This window comes from Pygocentrus nattereri, chromosome 10 (genome assembly GCF_015220715.1).
Source record: "Pygocentrus nattereri isolate fPygNat1 chromosome 10, fPygNat1.pri, whole genome shotgun sequence".
Taxonomy (NCBI): domain Eukaryota; kingdom Metazoa; phylum Chordata; class Actinopteri; order Characiformes; family Serrasalmidae; genus Pygocentrus; species Pygocentrus nattereri.
The window spans coordinates 21,296,275-21,313,158 of record NC_051220.1 but is presented as its reverse complement, the minus strand read 5'-3'; the positions used below and the strand labels follow the sequence as shown (position 1 = coordinate 21,313,158).

The 16,884-nt window shown below is 40.0% G+C and overlaps 1 protein-coding gene across 5 annotated transcripts in view; it reads left to right on the top strand.

Moving 5' to 3' along the window:
* kidins220a (kinase D-interacting substrate 220a) overlaps positions 1-16,884 on the top strand; it is a 74,929-nt gene that overhangs the window by 44,930 nt on the left and 13,115 nt on the right. For 2 of the 5 annotated variants that reach the window (XM_017694437.2, XM_017694438.2), the window contains exons 23-26: positions 7,115-7,293; positions 8,789-8,988; positions 9,417-9,533; positions 14,447-14,476. In XM_017694437.2, coding sequence (XP_017549926.1) covers positions 7,115-7,293; positions 8,789-8,988; positions 9,417-9,533; positions 14,447-14,476 — 526 coding nt within the window. The remainder of the gene's footprint in view (positions 1-7,114; positions 7,294-8,788; positions 8,989-9,416; positions 9,534-14,446; positions 14,477-16,884) is intronic. The other 3 variants (XM_017694439.2, XM_017694440.2, XM_017694441.2) reach the window with 3 other exon arrangements.

Sequence of the window (16,884 nt, the reverse complement as noted above, 5' to 3'; positions counted from 1 at the left end):
GCAAAGTTCTGAGTTTTGAGGCAGCAGCCTTGTTCTGAGCAGAACAAGAAAAATGAAGAACCACGCAGGGTCGCTGCCATGTTATTAGCTGAATTGGATATTGATCAGGTGTAAATGATTGTGGTAAAAAAATCTTGTCAGGTTACAGCCCATGAACAACTTTCTTGAAAGAACTAGATGTAAGCAGGATCACTATTGCGTTTAACTGAACTGGAACCCACTGAGAACTTCTTCGCATGCCATGTGCCGTTGTGTGCAATGTCGGCACTGCAGCCACAAACATGTTTGCTCTGCTTGCTTGATTGAGCGCTTGGCAGCTCCCCGCCCCAGGGAGTGTTGACAGACTCCTGCAGCTTCAGCATGGCAGTCACTGCCCCCAGATCTGGCCCTACCAGAGCGCCGCTGACCACCGCCAGCTGCCAGTGCCGCGTCATTCGGACACTGTTGCTCTTTTCGCGGTGGGAACATTGATTCTCTTTATGAGGCGCAAAAAAATAAATGTGTGTTGGCGTTTCCGCACGTCTGGGCCTCCTATGGAAATAGGGTCACTGCGACTGTCCTCACACTGTCCACACTCACTCACACTGCCTGGAAGCAAAGTCAAGCGCCATGTCGAGCGGCCAGCCGGAGGGGAAAAGAGTGGGAGATTTATGCTCCTTCCTGTCAGCTGCTGCTGTGTGGGAGCAAAAAGAGGAAGAGGAGGAAGAAAAGAAGTCTCAGTCAGTGTCGGGGATCGATTAGCATTCGGAGAAACTAAAGGCCAGAAACCTCCCAAGCAGCCGTTGTTTAAAAGCAGCCACGCCGCAACACGGCTTCAATCAATAGCGGCATTATGTGGGATGGCTGCAGGATTCCCGGTGTGCTTTTTATCTCTCTCTCTCTGCCTTTTTTTAGAAGAAAGAAAACTAACTCTGAAGGTTTTTGCCTTGACGAAACTCGGCCCAAGCTCGATTTCCCTCGATCCCAGCGCTCCCATGAAAGATGACTGATAGTGCCTTTGTTTGTTCGCATATCTCTCCCAAAGCAAGACGCAAGAATGTCAAAGTCATTTTTTTTAAACTAATCGCTTTATGTTTGGGCCAACTTTTCCTCCACATAGACTGAAAAAAGGATGTCTTTTTGAAGTGGATGAGTCCCCTTGGTGAGAGCTGATATAAATAGTGCTCGGCATCCTTTAGTGCTGGTGAACGCAGAGACTTTTGTCTCGAACAATACGCCAGCAGCTTTGTGCTTTGACTAAAGGCGGCATGCACAATACTGCTATATGTAACCCTTCCCAATCCAGTCCACAAAAAACAAGCTTGTGGAAAGGGAAAAGAGGACCAACAAGTACTGTATCTGCAGAGGGGGAAGATGGCTTGGTATGAGTAAGCACCCATATGTCGTCAGTGGCTGACCAACAGATGCCCCTCCTCCTCTCCCCATCTTTTCCCTTTGCCGGTCTGTCTGCAGTCACTTCAGGCCGTTGGAATGAGTGTCATGATGGCATGTTTCTGGACGCCCAGCTCCATTTGGGTCTGGGTGTTGTGCTTGGACACGGCCTGTGTCGGGGTGTTTTACTTGCTCTTCACTCCACGCCAGATTAAATAGAGGGGCCTTCTCGGAGCCCAGCGCTATTCAGCAGTCTGTTTAATGTGTGTGTCTCTTGTGTGTTTATGTATTTGTACTCTATAAACAAACTGTTGATACTTGTCACCATTTAGAGTGCATTCATAACAAAACCATCACACTAGCTAAAGCTCTGTAGCTGCAGTAAACGAAAATGGTCAAATAGCTCAAAGCTGTCATCATTAGTGTAGGCGGTAGACCCAAAGAAAACAGCCATAAAGTTGCGGTTACTCAATGCCCCAAAGTAACATACTGGTGATCCATGTTTAAACAGTGTTTTGAATAAAAAAGCTGTTGTTAAGGAACCGTCCATGGCCAAATGTCCTCATACAGCAGTGCGTAAGTACAATTTACATATAGATTTTTCAAGTACTCCTAAATCCATGATTTAAATCATAAAGTAATCTGTTGAGTAATGAATTGATAAATATTTTGGTTATTATTGTTATGCTCATGAAACTATCACTAAGAATGGCATAAGTCTCCCTAAACCTTAAGTCATTAACAATGCCAAGATTTTTAAATCATGTTTAGGCAATTTGTAAATGCACTCTCACTCCCTGGTCTCCAAAGACTGCCCCCCCCCAAGATTTTCAGTACATCACCCAATAAATGTTAAACCATAAATTGAACATCACTTGAAGAATAGGTATTGAACAGTGCTACAGAGAGCACATTGGTGCTGATTATGCCAGACTTTTAACCTATCTTTACACCTTGGAGCACAGATTAGATTCTGTGTTTTTTGTTAATCCAACACTGGTCACTCAACTTCGCTAACTTAGTTTTTACCCTCGCAGTTTTCACCCTCTAAGCCTGTGTAAATGATACATTAATGAGTTGGAATTGAAGCCATGTTACAGTATTTGAAACTGTTTTAGCCTGTATGCTAAGCTAGTGCTTGCAACGAGCACACCATAGTGGAGCAAGCATAACTTAGCTAATGACTCTAATGAAGGTTTACTCCTTCCGATTTGAGGCCTTATCCTATAAACTTACATTAGTGGAGCTTCTGTGAGCTGAAGTCAAACCCATTCTGTGGTGTGCCTGCTACTAGGACAGCATTGCTCATATTTTAATGTTTTTCAGAAAGATCTGGAACATAAATATGATTTTGAATTTTAGATACCACTCTTATATACTTGTTTCTTTATGTATTTGCTAACCGCATAGTCCAAACATTTTAAACATGAACTGTTTTGGATGGAAGGGCTGGGAGTTGATCCCAAAAAGAGTTGATTCCTTGATTCCAGGCATTCAGGAATTGAGAGTTGAATTGAAAGCTTTAGACTCGATTCCGCACAGACATTCAAGTGTGCCTGCACCTGTGTGCACAGAGTGTGAGAAATTCTACTGTCACTGTCTAGACCAGCATTTTTTAACTTATGAGTCACGCCCCAAATTTGGTAGCGGATATGTTTGTGCTGGGTCGCTACATCACATGGCATGTGTGTGTGTGTAATGTGTGGTGAGTTTAAGTCCTTTTTAGAGTCCAGTTCTTTAAAAATTCAATTAAAAAAACAGATCAGTTTTTGTTTTATGTACACGTTAATACTATCTTTTACATCAAGTTCAAAGAAAGACGATGCTGCTTACAATTTTAAACAGAGGCAGTAAGATATGTGCAGATGCTTTACTAAGACGTCTGATCAATCAGAGTTGTGTTCTCATGGTTACTTCTTTTTACAAGGGGTTTTTAGTAAAGAAAATGTTTCTATATATAACCATGATTTCTCAAAGAGCCTTTTGTATGATGAAAGGATTCTTTGCATCATGAAGTTCTTCTTCAAATTGTTGAATAATGTGCTGTGGACTGTTCTATATATAACCCCTCTCAAAAAGGTTCAATATAAAATCATATACACCACATTCTCCATCAATCTGAAGAGCCCTTTCACCATGCAAAAAACCCTTTAATCATGCAGAGTTCCTTGAAGAACCATTTTTTTAAGTGTGTAGTTCATTTGTTCATTTTTCATGTTCAAAGCTTTATGGTAAAGTTTTGTCAGTGTTACTGCTTGTTAAATCCACCTCAGAGACACAAAAAAGGAATTGATTAATCGAGCATATATGGTGACAAGCCCCTCTCTCTGCTTGGATAAACTAAACTGTTAATGTGGAGCCATTTCCTAGATCTGTAGTAATAATTTCCTGCTTGAGTCCCATTTTGGGTCTTTGGGTCAAAACCCATAGTCTAGGCATATGGATTCACTGTATGAAAAATGGAGCCTTCTATAGCACACACACATCGATAGTCAAGCTGTATTTTACATTAGACAAAGTGGAAAACATAATAAAATGTACAATTTGATGAAAATGAAAATGAGCTTGAAATTGAACAGCATTGCCTGTGCATCTGACAGAGGAAAATCAGGTACAACTTAGCCAGCCTGTTAATTCAGCTAGTGTTAATGTGGCTTTCCAAATTTCCCTGCTAAAGTCAAATATAATTGATACAATACTCTTAATTTTGCTCAGATGTCCTTTTCAGTGTCATGGTTTTAGGATGAATCAGCTCTTGGACTTAAATCCATTGATTACTATTACATAGAATTAGAATTGGAGTTGACTTCAGAATTTGTGGAACTGAACAGCCCTATTGGACGGGGATGGATTTAAACCTTTTCTTTACATACAAAATAAGCTGCTACATAGTGCCCCACAACTTCCTTTTATTGTTAAAGTAATGTGAAAGCCAAAGGAACGTTTTTCTGTGGAAAGTTGTGAACTCAAATACCAAAGTACATGATCATAACCATTTTAAAAACAATTTTGAGTGCACTGGTATTTAAACCCTCTTTAAACTATTGTTCTGGAATAAAACAGATGAAACATACAATGCAGTTTGAGTGTAAATCACATAATATCTTCTTTGCAAGCAAAGTCAAGCTTGGAGATCCTCTCCTACTTAACAGAGTGTGAATAAGATATGATTCATTGTCCAAATGTAGAACATATGGACTTGCAGGTTCATGTTGGAAGATCTGGCTTATATTTAACCATGAGTCTTGAAACTCACTTCCTTAAAAACAGAATGGTCACTGTGGAGGCAAACTAGTGTGTGTGTGTGTGTGTGTGTGTGTGTGTGTGTGTGTGTGTGTATGTGTGTGTGTGTGTGTGTGTGTGTGTGTGTATGTGTGTGTGTGTGTGTGTGTGTGGGGAGCAGTCTTGTGACAGTGGAGGTCTTTTGAGAGGTTCTGGTCACTGGCTCCTGTTTGTCCATGAGTGAACATGCACACACAAACTTAGTCACACATGCACGCACGCACACACACACACACATGCACACAAATAAACAAGCCCAGCTGGACTTCGGAAGAAGCACAAGCTGCCCCGTGCTGCGTAATCCAGTGCGTGGGAAATCAACCAAGTTGCGTTCCCTTATGCACTCCCCATTCCTTCACCTTAAGCCCTGCCCTCTGCACTGTCCATGTGCAAATTTGTTTGTAAATAAAAATTTGAGATATGCGTCTGTGTTGCACGCCATCGTAATTTGTGTTCCGTCCTTCAGCCCCCTCCTCTGGGGTAGAGCCCACCTCAGCCTAATGTCCGTCATGTGGAAGGTCAGCTGACTGCTCACGCAGCATCCACTGCTGACCCGCTGACTCTGAGGCCTGCTCTAGCACAGTGCGGGCCTTTGTCCAGTGTGTGCAACATCTGTTCTCACACCCAGCACCACACATTCAACCGATGCGCACGCGCACAGCCTGGCAGTTCACTGTGCTCCTCTGCCATCAGTGTAGATGTGAGCCGCAGAGGTCAGCAGAGGAAAAGATTAGAGCGTCTGCTGAGGTTCACTGTCAGCTAGGTGGACAGTGGCTAAAACTGCAGTCTTTAATTAATGAATTTTCCAAGTTTCTTCATAATTAAGTCATTATAGATAAGAAAGTCATTGAGAGTGGGTTGATGTAAAACTATTCATTCATTCCTGACAAATTTGCAGAGACAGTATTGTGCACAGTGGTGGTGATAGGAACCAGATGTCTGAAGCGATTACTGCCTCTAAATGTTACCTGACAAAATTATTCCATTACATGATTATTGACTCATTTCTTGATCTTACCTTATGACTGTTTTCAGATATTTTGGCTTTTTCAAGGCAGTGTGAAGCAAAGTAATACCAGATTTACCTCTATTTTACCATTATCAGCATTACATAAAATCCACAGAAGACACATGAAGGTTCACTTGGTGAGCAAATGAAATGGCTTTATTACTGTGACCCCTGGTTTCTGTTTCCACTATTGCAAAGAAATCGGAGTCGTAATTTTCTCTTCAGTGAATCATTTCATATCAAACCACGCTGAATGATCTTATTTGCATATCAATGAATGAATTATGCCGAATTTTTTTAGAGTATAAGCATTAAAGCGATCCTCAAATTCTTCAAAATTTGAGTATAATTTAATTCTTGGGAAATAATCTTAGGAAATAATTCTTGGGAAAGTGTTTTGAGAAAATGTTCCACTCTAGAAAAATTGGCCAACTTGTACTTATTTATATTTTCTCAAATGTTTTCAATCAGCCAACAATTTTTGGTGTCCAAAGTATGCTTTTTTAGTGTTGCACTAGAGCTACAAGACTAATGGTAGATCCTTAAACCCTACCAGTTAGTAACATGCATCACAGAATCACCTCAAACAGCCCTAAGTAATCTCAAATATCATCAACAGCAGCCACTGAAAAAGTCATTTTGTATATTGTGACATTTCTCTATGAATTGTCTAGTTATAACTTTCATAGCATGTGAAAGACTTGTTTACTGCTGCAGTTCTCCACAGGTGCTTAGAAAGCACCTTCAGGCCTCGTGATGTCCTCTCTTTGTTTACTCCAGTTCTCCACTTCAGCTGCGCGCAGCCACTGAGCTTCATTGTGTCACATTTCCCCCCCTCCCTAAATGGAGCCAATTTCACCCCTTCAAATTGGATTACTTGAACCAGCGTTGTGAAATCCTGCCAAGTGGTGAGCTCATGTTCTACATGGTACAGTCCGGCCTCGTTAGTTGAAAGAAGGACAGCCTGTGTCTTCTGACTTGCTGATAAGAAGATGGGAAATACCGTCACAACTAGCACTCCCAGTACAGAGATTGTGAGATAGCAGAAGAAATATGGCGTGCATCAAATGCCTGTATTCAGCAGAAATAAATCTTGAGACGTATCTGTTAACTCTCATGTGTAGGAAGATAAATTGTTTCCCTCGCGAGTCTATCTTGAGTCTAATGCTCTAAGGTAGTCCTTGTGGTTTGACCAAAAGCATACATTTTAAAGCAGTAAAATGACTAAATTGCACCAAATAAATAAATAAATAAATATACACTTTCGTATAGTAGTCCAGCATCTCATAAGTGTTCTGAATTTCTGGAGTACAAATACAGGTTTGAAATATCGGTCAAATCTGAACATCTATCCAGTGCTGATCATTTTCGAAGCAATCATCTGCTGAAAATCATACTGTCCTTAAAAGTGTACTATATTCTTATTTAACTAACACCTTGACCATCTTGCAGGATTTCCAAAAACATTCCCACCACCAAAGATGTGGAGCCACTGCTGGAGATTGACGGAGACATCCGCAGTTTTGAGGTGTTCCTGTCCTCTCGAACTCCTGTGCTCACAGCTCACGATGTAGAGATGTTTCTGCCGTGCACCGTCAACTTGGACCCCAAACTTCGTGAGATCATTGCAGGTACACATACACACACAGAAAGATACAGCTCTGTGAAATGCCGCGCAGCACTGTATTTGGATTGTCCACTGTAGATTAATTTGTCGTTTAAATTTCATTCAACAAAATACCTACACACATCACTGTGACTTTTATATTACCCTAAACCCAACACTGACTCTTAATCTTAAGCTCAACCCATAAACCTAAACCTAACCCCAACCTTGCAGATAATAAGATGTAGTGTTAACAATTTGAGTATATTTAGAGGACTAGTCAAATGAATTGAGACCAAAAGTTATCTTTTTCAAGCTGCTCAGATTCGAGATTTAGTTCATTAATATGGAGCAAGGGCACCCAATCCTGATCCAGAAGATCTACCACCATGGATATTTCAAGTCCTACATGGTTGGCTCTAATATTCAGATGTCCCTGAAGGCCTTCATTAATTGGATCAGATGTTAGATTAGAGACGGTACTAAATTCTGCAGGTTGATCTCAGGGACCAGGGTTGGCCATCCCTGATTTAGAGCATACCAGATTAGGGAGAGATGGAGCTCACTTACATGTGTGCACTCCATAGCCATCTGTGTTGTATTGAGCTACAGAGGTTAGGAGAGGAAAATATCAGTATGCCTGTTGATTGAACACATCCACTGGTGGCTGTAACAGTGTAAAGCAGAAACATTAAAGGGACCTACCAATTTTATTTAAAATTTCAGCATAATACATTCGTTGAGAAGTAAACAGTCAAGCAGAGTGTTTTGTGAAGAATGATCCACTCACTTTTCAAGTGGAAATAGGTCAGAAAATGAAGCTGTTTTGTTTGTTACCCGAACATGCAGAGAAGCTACTCATGTCCTCTAAGTCTTTCAAATATAATGCTAAAAGGATGTTAAATCTGTAAACACTCCACCAGTCAGCATATTCCATGCCTACATCATCTCACACGTAACTTCAAAGACACTATATTACTATCTTAACCTAACCTTTAATGGCCCTCCATGTTGTGTTCACGAGTTGTATTAAGACCTCAGGACAGCACTGTAAATGATTCCTACATTCGGCCCTGACTGAGAAACAAGGGCTCTATTATACTCACCTCAGGATGTGAAACATCATTCAAAATTGCCTCCTTATTTCTGAGTCACTCTGGCTATTTCTTTCCATGGGGAGAAACGTATGATTACTGCATGCAGAAAATAAGTGTTGTCTGACTTTTTGGCATGTCGTACTGGTAATCTGCTGAATCTTTTGGGAGAAGTCTGTTTGGTCGTCACTGTTTGTTGTTTTGAGAACCAACCCACAGTTTTGTTTTTTTTTGCCTCCGTTCTCACATAGGACTTACTAAAAATTCTGTGCGCCGTTTGGCTAAAGTTAACTGTGAGTGGGAGTATGTGAATGCGCTTTAAGTGCAGGCCGAGATTATAATCTTATATCAGAAATGACATTCCTCTCTCTTGCGCTTACTCTTTTGCTCTCTCCTTCTCTCTCTCTCTCACCCTCTCTCTATCAGACGTGCGTGATGCCCGTGAGCAGATGCACATCGGAGGAGTAAGCTATCCCACGCTCCCTTTGCAGGAGGCTCCGGTGCGGACACACTCAGTGTTTGGTCAGGCCCCTGCAGCATGCTCTCCCTCCACCTCCTTCCCCACACAGCCCCACAGCAGCTACTTCAGCGGCCTCACTGGCCCACAGCACCCCTTCTACAATCGGGTGAGACAAGATGGATTCACTGAGTCATATTTGCTCATTCAGTGACCTACGGCATCGATCCAGAAAAAGATCCTGGCATCCCTGTCATAAGAAAACTTTGTATCTGTGTATTTTTCTTTTTTTTCCCCCTATTGCACCATTTTAAAGGGAATGAAGTGAAGATTGTGTTCTTAAGATAACAGACGTTTTTCTTTTCCTGTAAACTTACCCTTTCTGAGATGCTACTTTTTTCATGGCAGGTTTTCTTATGACAGTGATAACAGACATTTGCTTCTGGAAACTGAAAACTCTCAGCTTTGACTCCTTCACGGTCTATTTTTATTTCCATTTCAGAGACATTTTGAGTGTCTTATATGTAGCCCATCCTCATTCAGTCCTCATTCATTCATGGCATGAACATTCTCCCTCTCTTTCCTCCACCTCCATAGCCATATTTCCCTCAACATGTTTATCACCTGCCCCGACAATACCCCGGCAACCCCCTCCATGCCCCCTCCCGCCCACCCTCCAAACTGGCCTTCCATAAGGACCTCAGCTCTGGACTAGTAAGTACACAGATAGCCCTAGCGCTATGTTAGCACATACAACAACAAAGCACTTCAAACTACGTGCCATTTGAGTTCTTGAGTGTAGATCAGTGGTTCCTAGTCTCAGGTCCTGTGGACGTTATTCACTACACACTTTTGCGTTAGGTGTGTTAGTGTAGGGGATCCACTACACTGGATTACTGTTGCTGTGCAAAAAAACATTTTTTTCGCTTGTCCTTTACATTACGTGAAATTTTCATGATGGATGGAATATAGAAATAGTCCAACATCACTAGGAATAAAATATCTTTACATTGACAATATATTGGCCTTGTCCTATAAAATTACCAGATTTTTGTACAGCAACTATATGTAGGTGACTATTCATAGTATTTGATTATGCCATTAAGAAGACTACGTCGCCATGTTGGTAGGCAAGCTGTAACTCTGACTGTGCTCATCTCATCACTGTTACTGCAGTTACAACCCTGCAGGTGGATAAAGACCAAGCAAATAGACCAGATCAAAGAAGGAATAAAAGAGGTAAAGAGGTAAAGATATGTAGACGCTTTAGATGCACACACACGCACATTTTCTAAGCCGCTTCTCCCTCAGGGTCGCAGGCACTTTAGATGCAGTCTCCAGAAAATACTACTGTTAATGGTGCTGCAGTTACACTTAGGCACCTTAAACATAGAACAAATTTCTAAGAACATCAGCTTACCTCAATAAATGCATTAATTTACCTCAGTAAATGCATTCTTAATCAACAAATACCTCAAACTTTAATGAGTTCCAAACCACATGTCTCTGTACATTACCTCTTACACTACAGAGCATACTACTTAGTGTGCTAGTGTGTGGTTTGGGACATGAAAATAATAACATGGTGAGAAATTTCAGCCGTTTTGATTTTAGCTTTCATTTGTTATCGCCACAGCAACAAATCAAATAAAATCAAGTCAATACACTCTGGTTACTACACTGTTTTAAAATGAGATTTAAAAAGTGTTAAAACATTTTATTGCCTTTGATGGATTGGTTAGGGCTTTATCTCATTATGCACCACCACAGAACTGCTTACCAACCAAAAGGGTGGCAACGTGATTGTGGTGTCATCATTTGGATACAGCCCATTATTACGCACTGCTGTATGTTCTTATTTGCACCAGTATTGATTTTCTGAAACGAGAACTCATGTTTTTAGATGCCAAAAAGTAGAACTACCCAATTATATCACTTCACCCAATATAAGGTTTTTAAAACCATGTTTTTTCTGCACCTTGCCATGATATAATACAAGTGATCAAATAATTTCAAGGTGCAGAAAATGTTTCATAAAACACACATACAAGTGATATGCATTATAGCCTCATACTACACCTTGTTTTGATTGAAGTTTTGATGTGTTTCTGATGTGTTGACTTGCTTTTCTGGATAGTTGGTTAGCTCTTTAAGTCACTTAAAGCCACTTTTTCTGTATGTTGTTATTTCTGGGAATAAACATGGTGGAGCGCCAGTGGCGGTACACTTAATCAGAAGCTTGCTAGCTGGTTGGCTAACATCTACCTACTTTTACTTTATTGAAAAGGGGAAAATGCCTCCAACAGAAACAGATGTAACATCAATATAGCATATTACAATATTACCATAATAAAGCTAGTGTTAAGTCAAAGGATATAGTTGGTTGGTTGAAGATATTGTAGAGTGAAACCTTGTTTTACTTTCTGTCTGCGCCGTTATAACTAACTTTCTGCTTAACAACTTATTCTGTGACAGATTTTATGGAGGTAGTGAGGTGACATTTAGCAGAGATGCTAGTGTGTTTCAAGCCCATCTACACCCATATTATGCATTACATTATGTGCACACTAGTAAATATCCCTGTGCCTGTATGCTAACTCTGTTCTAGACTTTTCTCTCCTCTTTTCATCCTATGGTTCACCTTCACCCATATTTTGCACTGTTTCTTCATCAGGGCATTATCAGAGAAGATGCCTTTGAGAGATCCCCCTCCCCCTCTGTGGTATCCTATGAGTGTGACTCTCTTGAGCCTATGTGTGTCACTCTGTTTACGTGAGAGAGAATAGATCTCTTAGGTTGTGCGTCATTTTGCAGTCGGCAGCGTAACTAAATAAGGAACTCTGGATCAAGGCTGGTTTTGTTTATGGGGAAACATGAATGACAGGAGAAGGTGAAAGTGTTAACAAGTCAATAAATCGATGTTCTATTCCAAGTCATTTTTGGGAATTTCTATTGGTTCAGCTGCTGTGGTTGACAAAAGTGGAGATGCATGTTTTTCTTTGGACAGCGACAAAGTATTGGGGGAAATACTGTCCTTGGATCTTGTTATTTAACTAAATAAAACATTTCATTATTAAAGAATGATATTTTTTCAAAAATGGCATTCATTTTTTTCATAGATTAAAAACAACTTTCTCATCTAGATGCTGAGGGCAAACTGCAAAATGACGATTATGTCCTAAGATATCTGTAGCATCCATGTGCTCATGTACCACAACTGCTGATCGCACACGATACAATGGCAGCGCTACTAGCATGCAAAGTTGAGTCTTTTGTGAGAGGCCATCGAAATGGATGTTACACCTCAGTCGACGTTGCTCAGTCTCTTCTGTATTGTTCAGCTTGAGTGCTGTGTTCAGTCAGCCTGCAGGTCGATTAGCTTCCTTTTCTGTCTGAAAGCGTACTAACTTTCCTCCGCTTGACCGTAGCATTGTTGCTGTGTTGCATTTTGACTTTCTGCACAACTGAGTGAGAAGTATACAGTCATATGATCAGCATTACAAAGAAAAGGGAATGGATCGGATGGAAAAACCCATTTGTGCAAGTAGGCCATGTCACCCTTCTGTAGCCCAGCCTTGCTGATCAATCATAGCTCCTAGATGAGCTTCTTTAGTGACTTTAAAAGAGTTTGCGTTCTGTCGTCCCTGCTTTGATTTTTTTTTATTATTATTTTTTCCGTCTGTTACAGTGGTAACCTAACAAGAATGGAAGCTTATACCCACCAGTCAGCGCAGTGAAAACTGCATGCCTAAGTCAAGTTTGCCTCAAATGGATTTCTGTGCATCTTAAAGACACTTTGCATATGTGGCTTTGATATTAAAAGTAGCCATCTTGAATTATGCAATGCAATTATTTATTGATCCCTCTGGGATCAATAAAGGATTCTGATTCTGAGTTTTGTCTATGCCATTGCACAGTGCTGATTGATAGGGTATTGATGTCTATTATTTGCTGGCTATATTAGCCTCGTAGGTTCAATGCAGAACCAAAGAAAATGATAACGCTTTACTGTAGGGCAGTTTTCAAAAGGCTACATGACACCTTCCTAATCCTTTCATGACAGCTGGTATAAATCCGTATGAACGTTTAGAAAGGCCTATTTCAACAAGTGTCAGTTGTCATAACATTTTCTGGGCTGAAATGACATCAAAATCGACTAAAGCAGCCTTTATGACATTTAATGTTTATTAGAATAAGCTGTGAAGTTGTCGTAAAAGACTTATTCAGGTGTCATGTATATGCTGTCCTTTCATTAACATGTTACTGATAAAACTTGACAACACTTGTCATCGATGATCTTGGGGTAAGTTGAAAATTATGCTTATTAGATTTTTGGCAGAACTATCCATTTAAAAAGCTGTTACTACAGATGGCCGGGCAGCTCAATCACTGGGATTTAAGTCCATGTCTTTTAGGGTTGAGTGCACAAATGTAGTGCTTTAATCTCCAAGGTGAACCAGTTTCCCCTGCTCAGACCTCTGCTTCTCCCTCCCCACCACCGACTGCACCCTTAACACCCCACTCTTCCCTGGTCTTCACATTCCAGCTGGGGCGCTTCTAAAGTGCAACTTCTGCTTCACACTGCAAGGGAAGAGCAGAAAAATGCATGTCTCTCTCTTTATTTCTCTGTGTTTTATATGTTGTGTGCTTTCTTCATTTTCAAACCGTGTGATCTTAGCTTTGCCTGTTCACATATAACAGTCAAGAACAATTTTGTTGATTAACTGAATCACTGTAATGAAGGTACAGCATTGCAGATGGGATGCTGTGAAAGAGGTGTGTTTCTGTAAATGTATTCAGGGATGGAACTTCAGAGTGGTAGATATCAGCCAGCAGAGTAACAATCCTGAAATTTCTCCGAGCCCAGCAAAAGCTCAGCTTTGAAGGCCTGCTAGGTCATTCCACACCAACTCACCTAGAGCCCGGCAGGTCACATCACGGCTTTAATTTACAACTTACTGGAGAAAGCTGTAAATTTCAGAACCGAAAAACTGTTGGGGCAAAGTTTTTAAATTTCTGCTTGAGTTTTTCTTAGAAAATCATGATGTGACCTGCCAGGCTTTCAGTAATCTGACATGGAATGACCCTTTTGTGGGAATTAACATACAATTAAAAAAAAAAAACTTTGAACTTGACCCTGCATTTCTATAAGGTCTGTACATGTTTCAGGCTATATAGGGTTTTCTGTGTCATAGACTCTGTATCTACTGTGAATGATTGATTAAAAATCATTATCATTTATTTTGAATTGGGGGACACCAATGTGACAGAATGTTCCCAGAATTACAGAAATGGTCTTCAAAACATAAACCTCCTTAAAGATTTGTCTGAATTAGTTCTAACTACCTTAATTCCTAACTCCTTTAGTCCTCCAAGAATTAGGAACTTCCCAGAAGTGTTTTGTATTGCAAGTTATAATGCTAAGAGTAAAGGGTAAGGGAGTTTCTTAATTAGAAAATATGCTTACAGGATGAGCAAATTTATTTCCATCCCTGTGTTTATCTTTTGTATTAAGCAGTTGAAGTCCCCTTGTGTTCTTGTGATCCATGACGATTGAAGCACGTTATTTGATGATATTTTCTGTCCTGCTCTAACCCCTCTCCTCTCCTCTCATTACTCCCAAACAGACAAAGTCTCAGCCCCCCAGTGTAAAGCAGGTACATGCTCCTAATCCTTTGACCTCTCCTCATTTTTCCTTGAATGTCTCACTTTTTAGGCATACCTAATTTAGAACATAGAAGGCCATGTCTGAATCAAATATGTTGTTATTACATTGCACTGGTTCTCAGCTGTAGTCTTTGTGGACATTTTTCGCATTTTCCAATTATCCGGATTGACAATTGGGGTGAAAATCAGGACAAATTGTGAAAATACAAAATGTGGAATTGGGCACCATTTTTGGACTGTAGTGTGACATATTAGGTCCACAATATCAGAATGCCTTTTTAAATTATGATCGTGTTCATATGTTTTGAGTACACTTCATTTTTGTGAGTTTTACAGTAGAACGTTGTACTACCTAGAAATAGACTGCATGTGGTAGTTGCTACTGGACACAAAGCTTTCACTTCTCTCACCATTGACCTTTACCATATATCTTATTCCTCATTCAGCCTTGCCAGGAAGAGTTCTAGTTATTGGAAGGGATTTCCCCAGACAACAGGCTTTCATTATCTGTTCCCAGAACAATGCTAGTGGCCTTGTTTTGACACATTTTCACTGTTATTTTCAATGTGCATGAGGAGCTTTAGATGGCTTGTTTCTGCCCTAAATTTGGCTCTGATTTCCCAGCTGCCATGATCTTTATTGAGGAATGAAAGGGGAGATTAAAACGGAGGTCCCTTAGGTAAGCAGACTGTCTCAGTGTAATTTAGCTGACATCAAGAAGATGAATAAATTTGATTGGCTGTCTCCATTCAGATATCAAAGCACCTTCCCACTATAATAACTAGTACAGTGCATAAAATGATGTATTTGTTATAGTGAAGGCCAGCATTCTGTTTTTTTAGTCAGTAGATATTTTTAAGAGCAGTTTACCAGCAAATGTTGTTTTATTTTTATTTTTTTCCTTGTTTCTGAACATGCTTACTGTGGACAAAAAAAGAGTAACACAAAACCTCCTGGTGCTCCTGGTGAACATAACTGGTGTTAAATGCTGGTGTTTTGTGAATCATCTTTCGTGGAATGTCTCACTTTATTAGCAATGATCCATTAAACACTCTTGGCATCGCTCATCTCTTTGGCTACCCAAGATAGCAAGTGTGTATGAAAATGCAGCCAGTATGATCCAGTTGAGGATGCTGGCACTGGTCTGCACTGTACAAAGGGCTTTATGAAGGATATATATTTAGCAGGCTTTGCTGTAATAGAAGTAAATTTGGCATCATGCTAAGAGCAGTTCTTTCAACATTGGGTGTAGCTGTAATTTGTTTAAGCCTTAGCATTAGTGCTAGCAGTAAAGTTTAGATGTTCTTCAAGTCCTCAGAAGAAAGATTAAGTTTGAGACTTCATAGGCATTGAAGGTTTTACTTGCATAGGAGGCACAGCTGGGAAGGGAGTGCCAGTCTGAGTGTTTGACTGGGATAGGGCACTATAGGTGTAATAGTGGACTGTAGTTTAGTCGGACAACAAACAGATTTTAGATAGATATGACTATAGGCCCCTAAAGACCACTGCACACCGGACATGCTGCACAGCATTGCGTGCTGGTACCAAGTGCAGCTACAGCTATAGTGGCTCCAAGTAGTATTTGGACAGTTGTACAACACTTCCACTGTTATTTTATCCTTCTTTTGTATTTCTTTTTCTCAAGTGCTGCTTTTTAGGATACAATTAAAAAGAAGAACATGTTCTTAAGGACTAAGGAAAATGTTAAAATTAAAGAAGCAAGTTTATTGTGTTAGGAAACAAAGTGTCAAGCCAAGTAGGATTTGTTTTAGACAGAACATTGCAAAACTGTCATTTTCTTTTTGAAAAGTCATTCTTTCAAAAGGCTCCGATAGATTCAGATCTTTATTGCTTGAGTCATTTCTTCGAACAAATTCCTTTGTTCAAACTTCTTAGTTCGTAATCTCATAGGTAAACTTGAACATTTTATTAAACATTTTGTTAAATATTTCATAATTTTACCAATGGTTAAGTGGTTAAAAAAAGTGTCCAAAAACTTTTTCGGGCCACCTACTGTGTCACAGTCAAGCTTGTGCATGAAGGTCATTAGATTTTCTGTCAGATCAGGCAGCAGGTCCCTCACAATGAATGTCTAGTGTAGCAATAATTTGAATTAGTACCAGGTGATGAGGAGGTTTAGAAAACAAACTATCACTGTATTTATCAATGAGTACATGCACATGCAAATTAGTAATCAGTAATCTGATCAGTGCGTTTACATGGTAATCAAATAATGGAAAAGTCTGGGTCTATATGAGTCAGGCAGTAATTGGATTACTGCTTTGCAACCGACCAATAAACTCATAGAATAAGATGTGACGTATACATAACTTATGATTTTTTTTTAAAACATCAAGCCAATTTATAAAAATACAAACAGCGATCATCTAGAAGATGA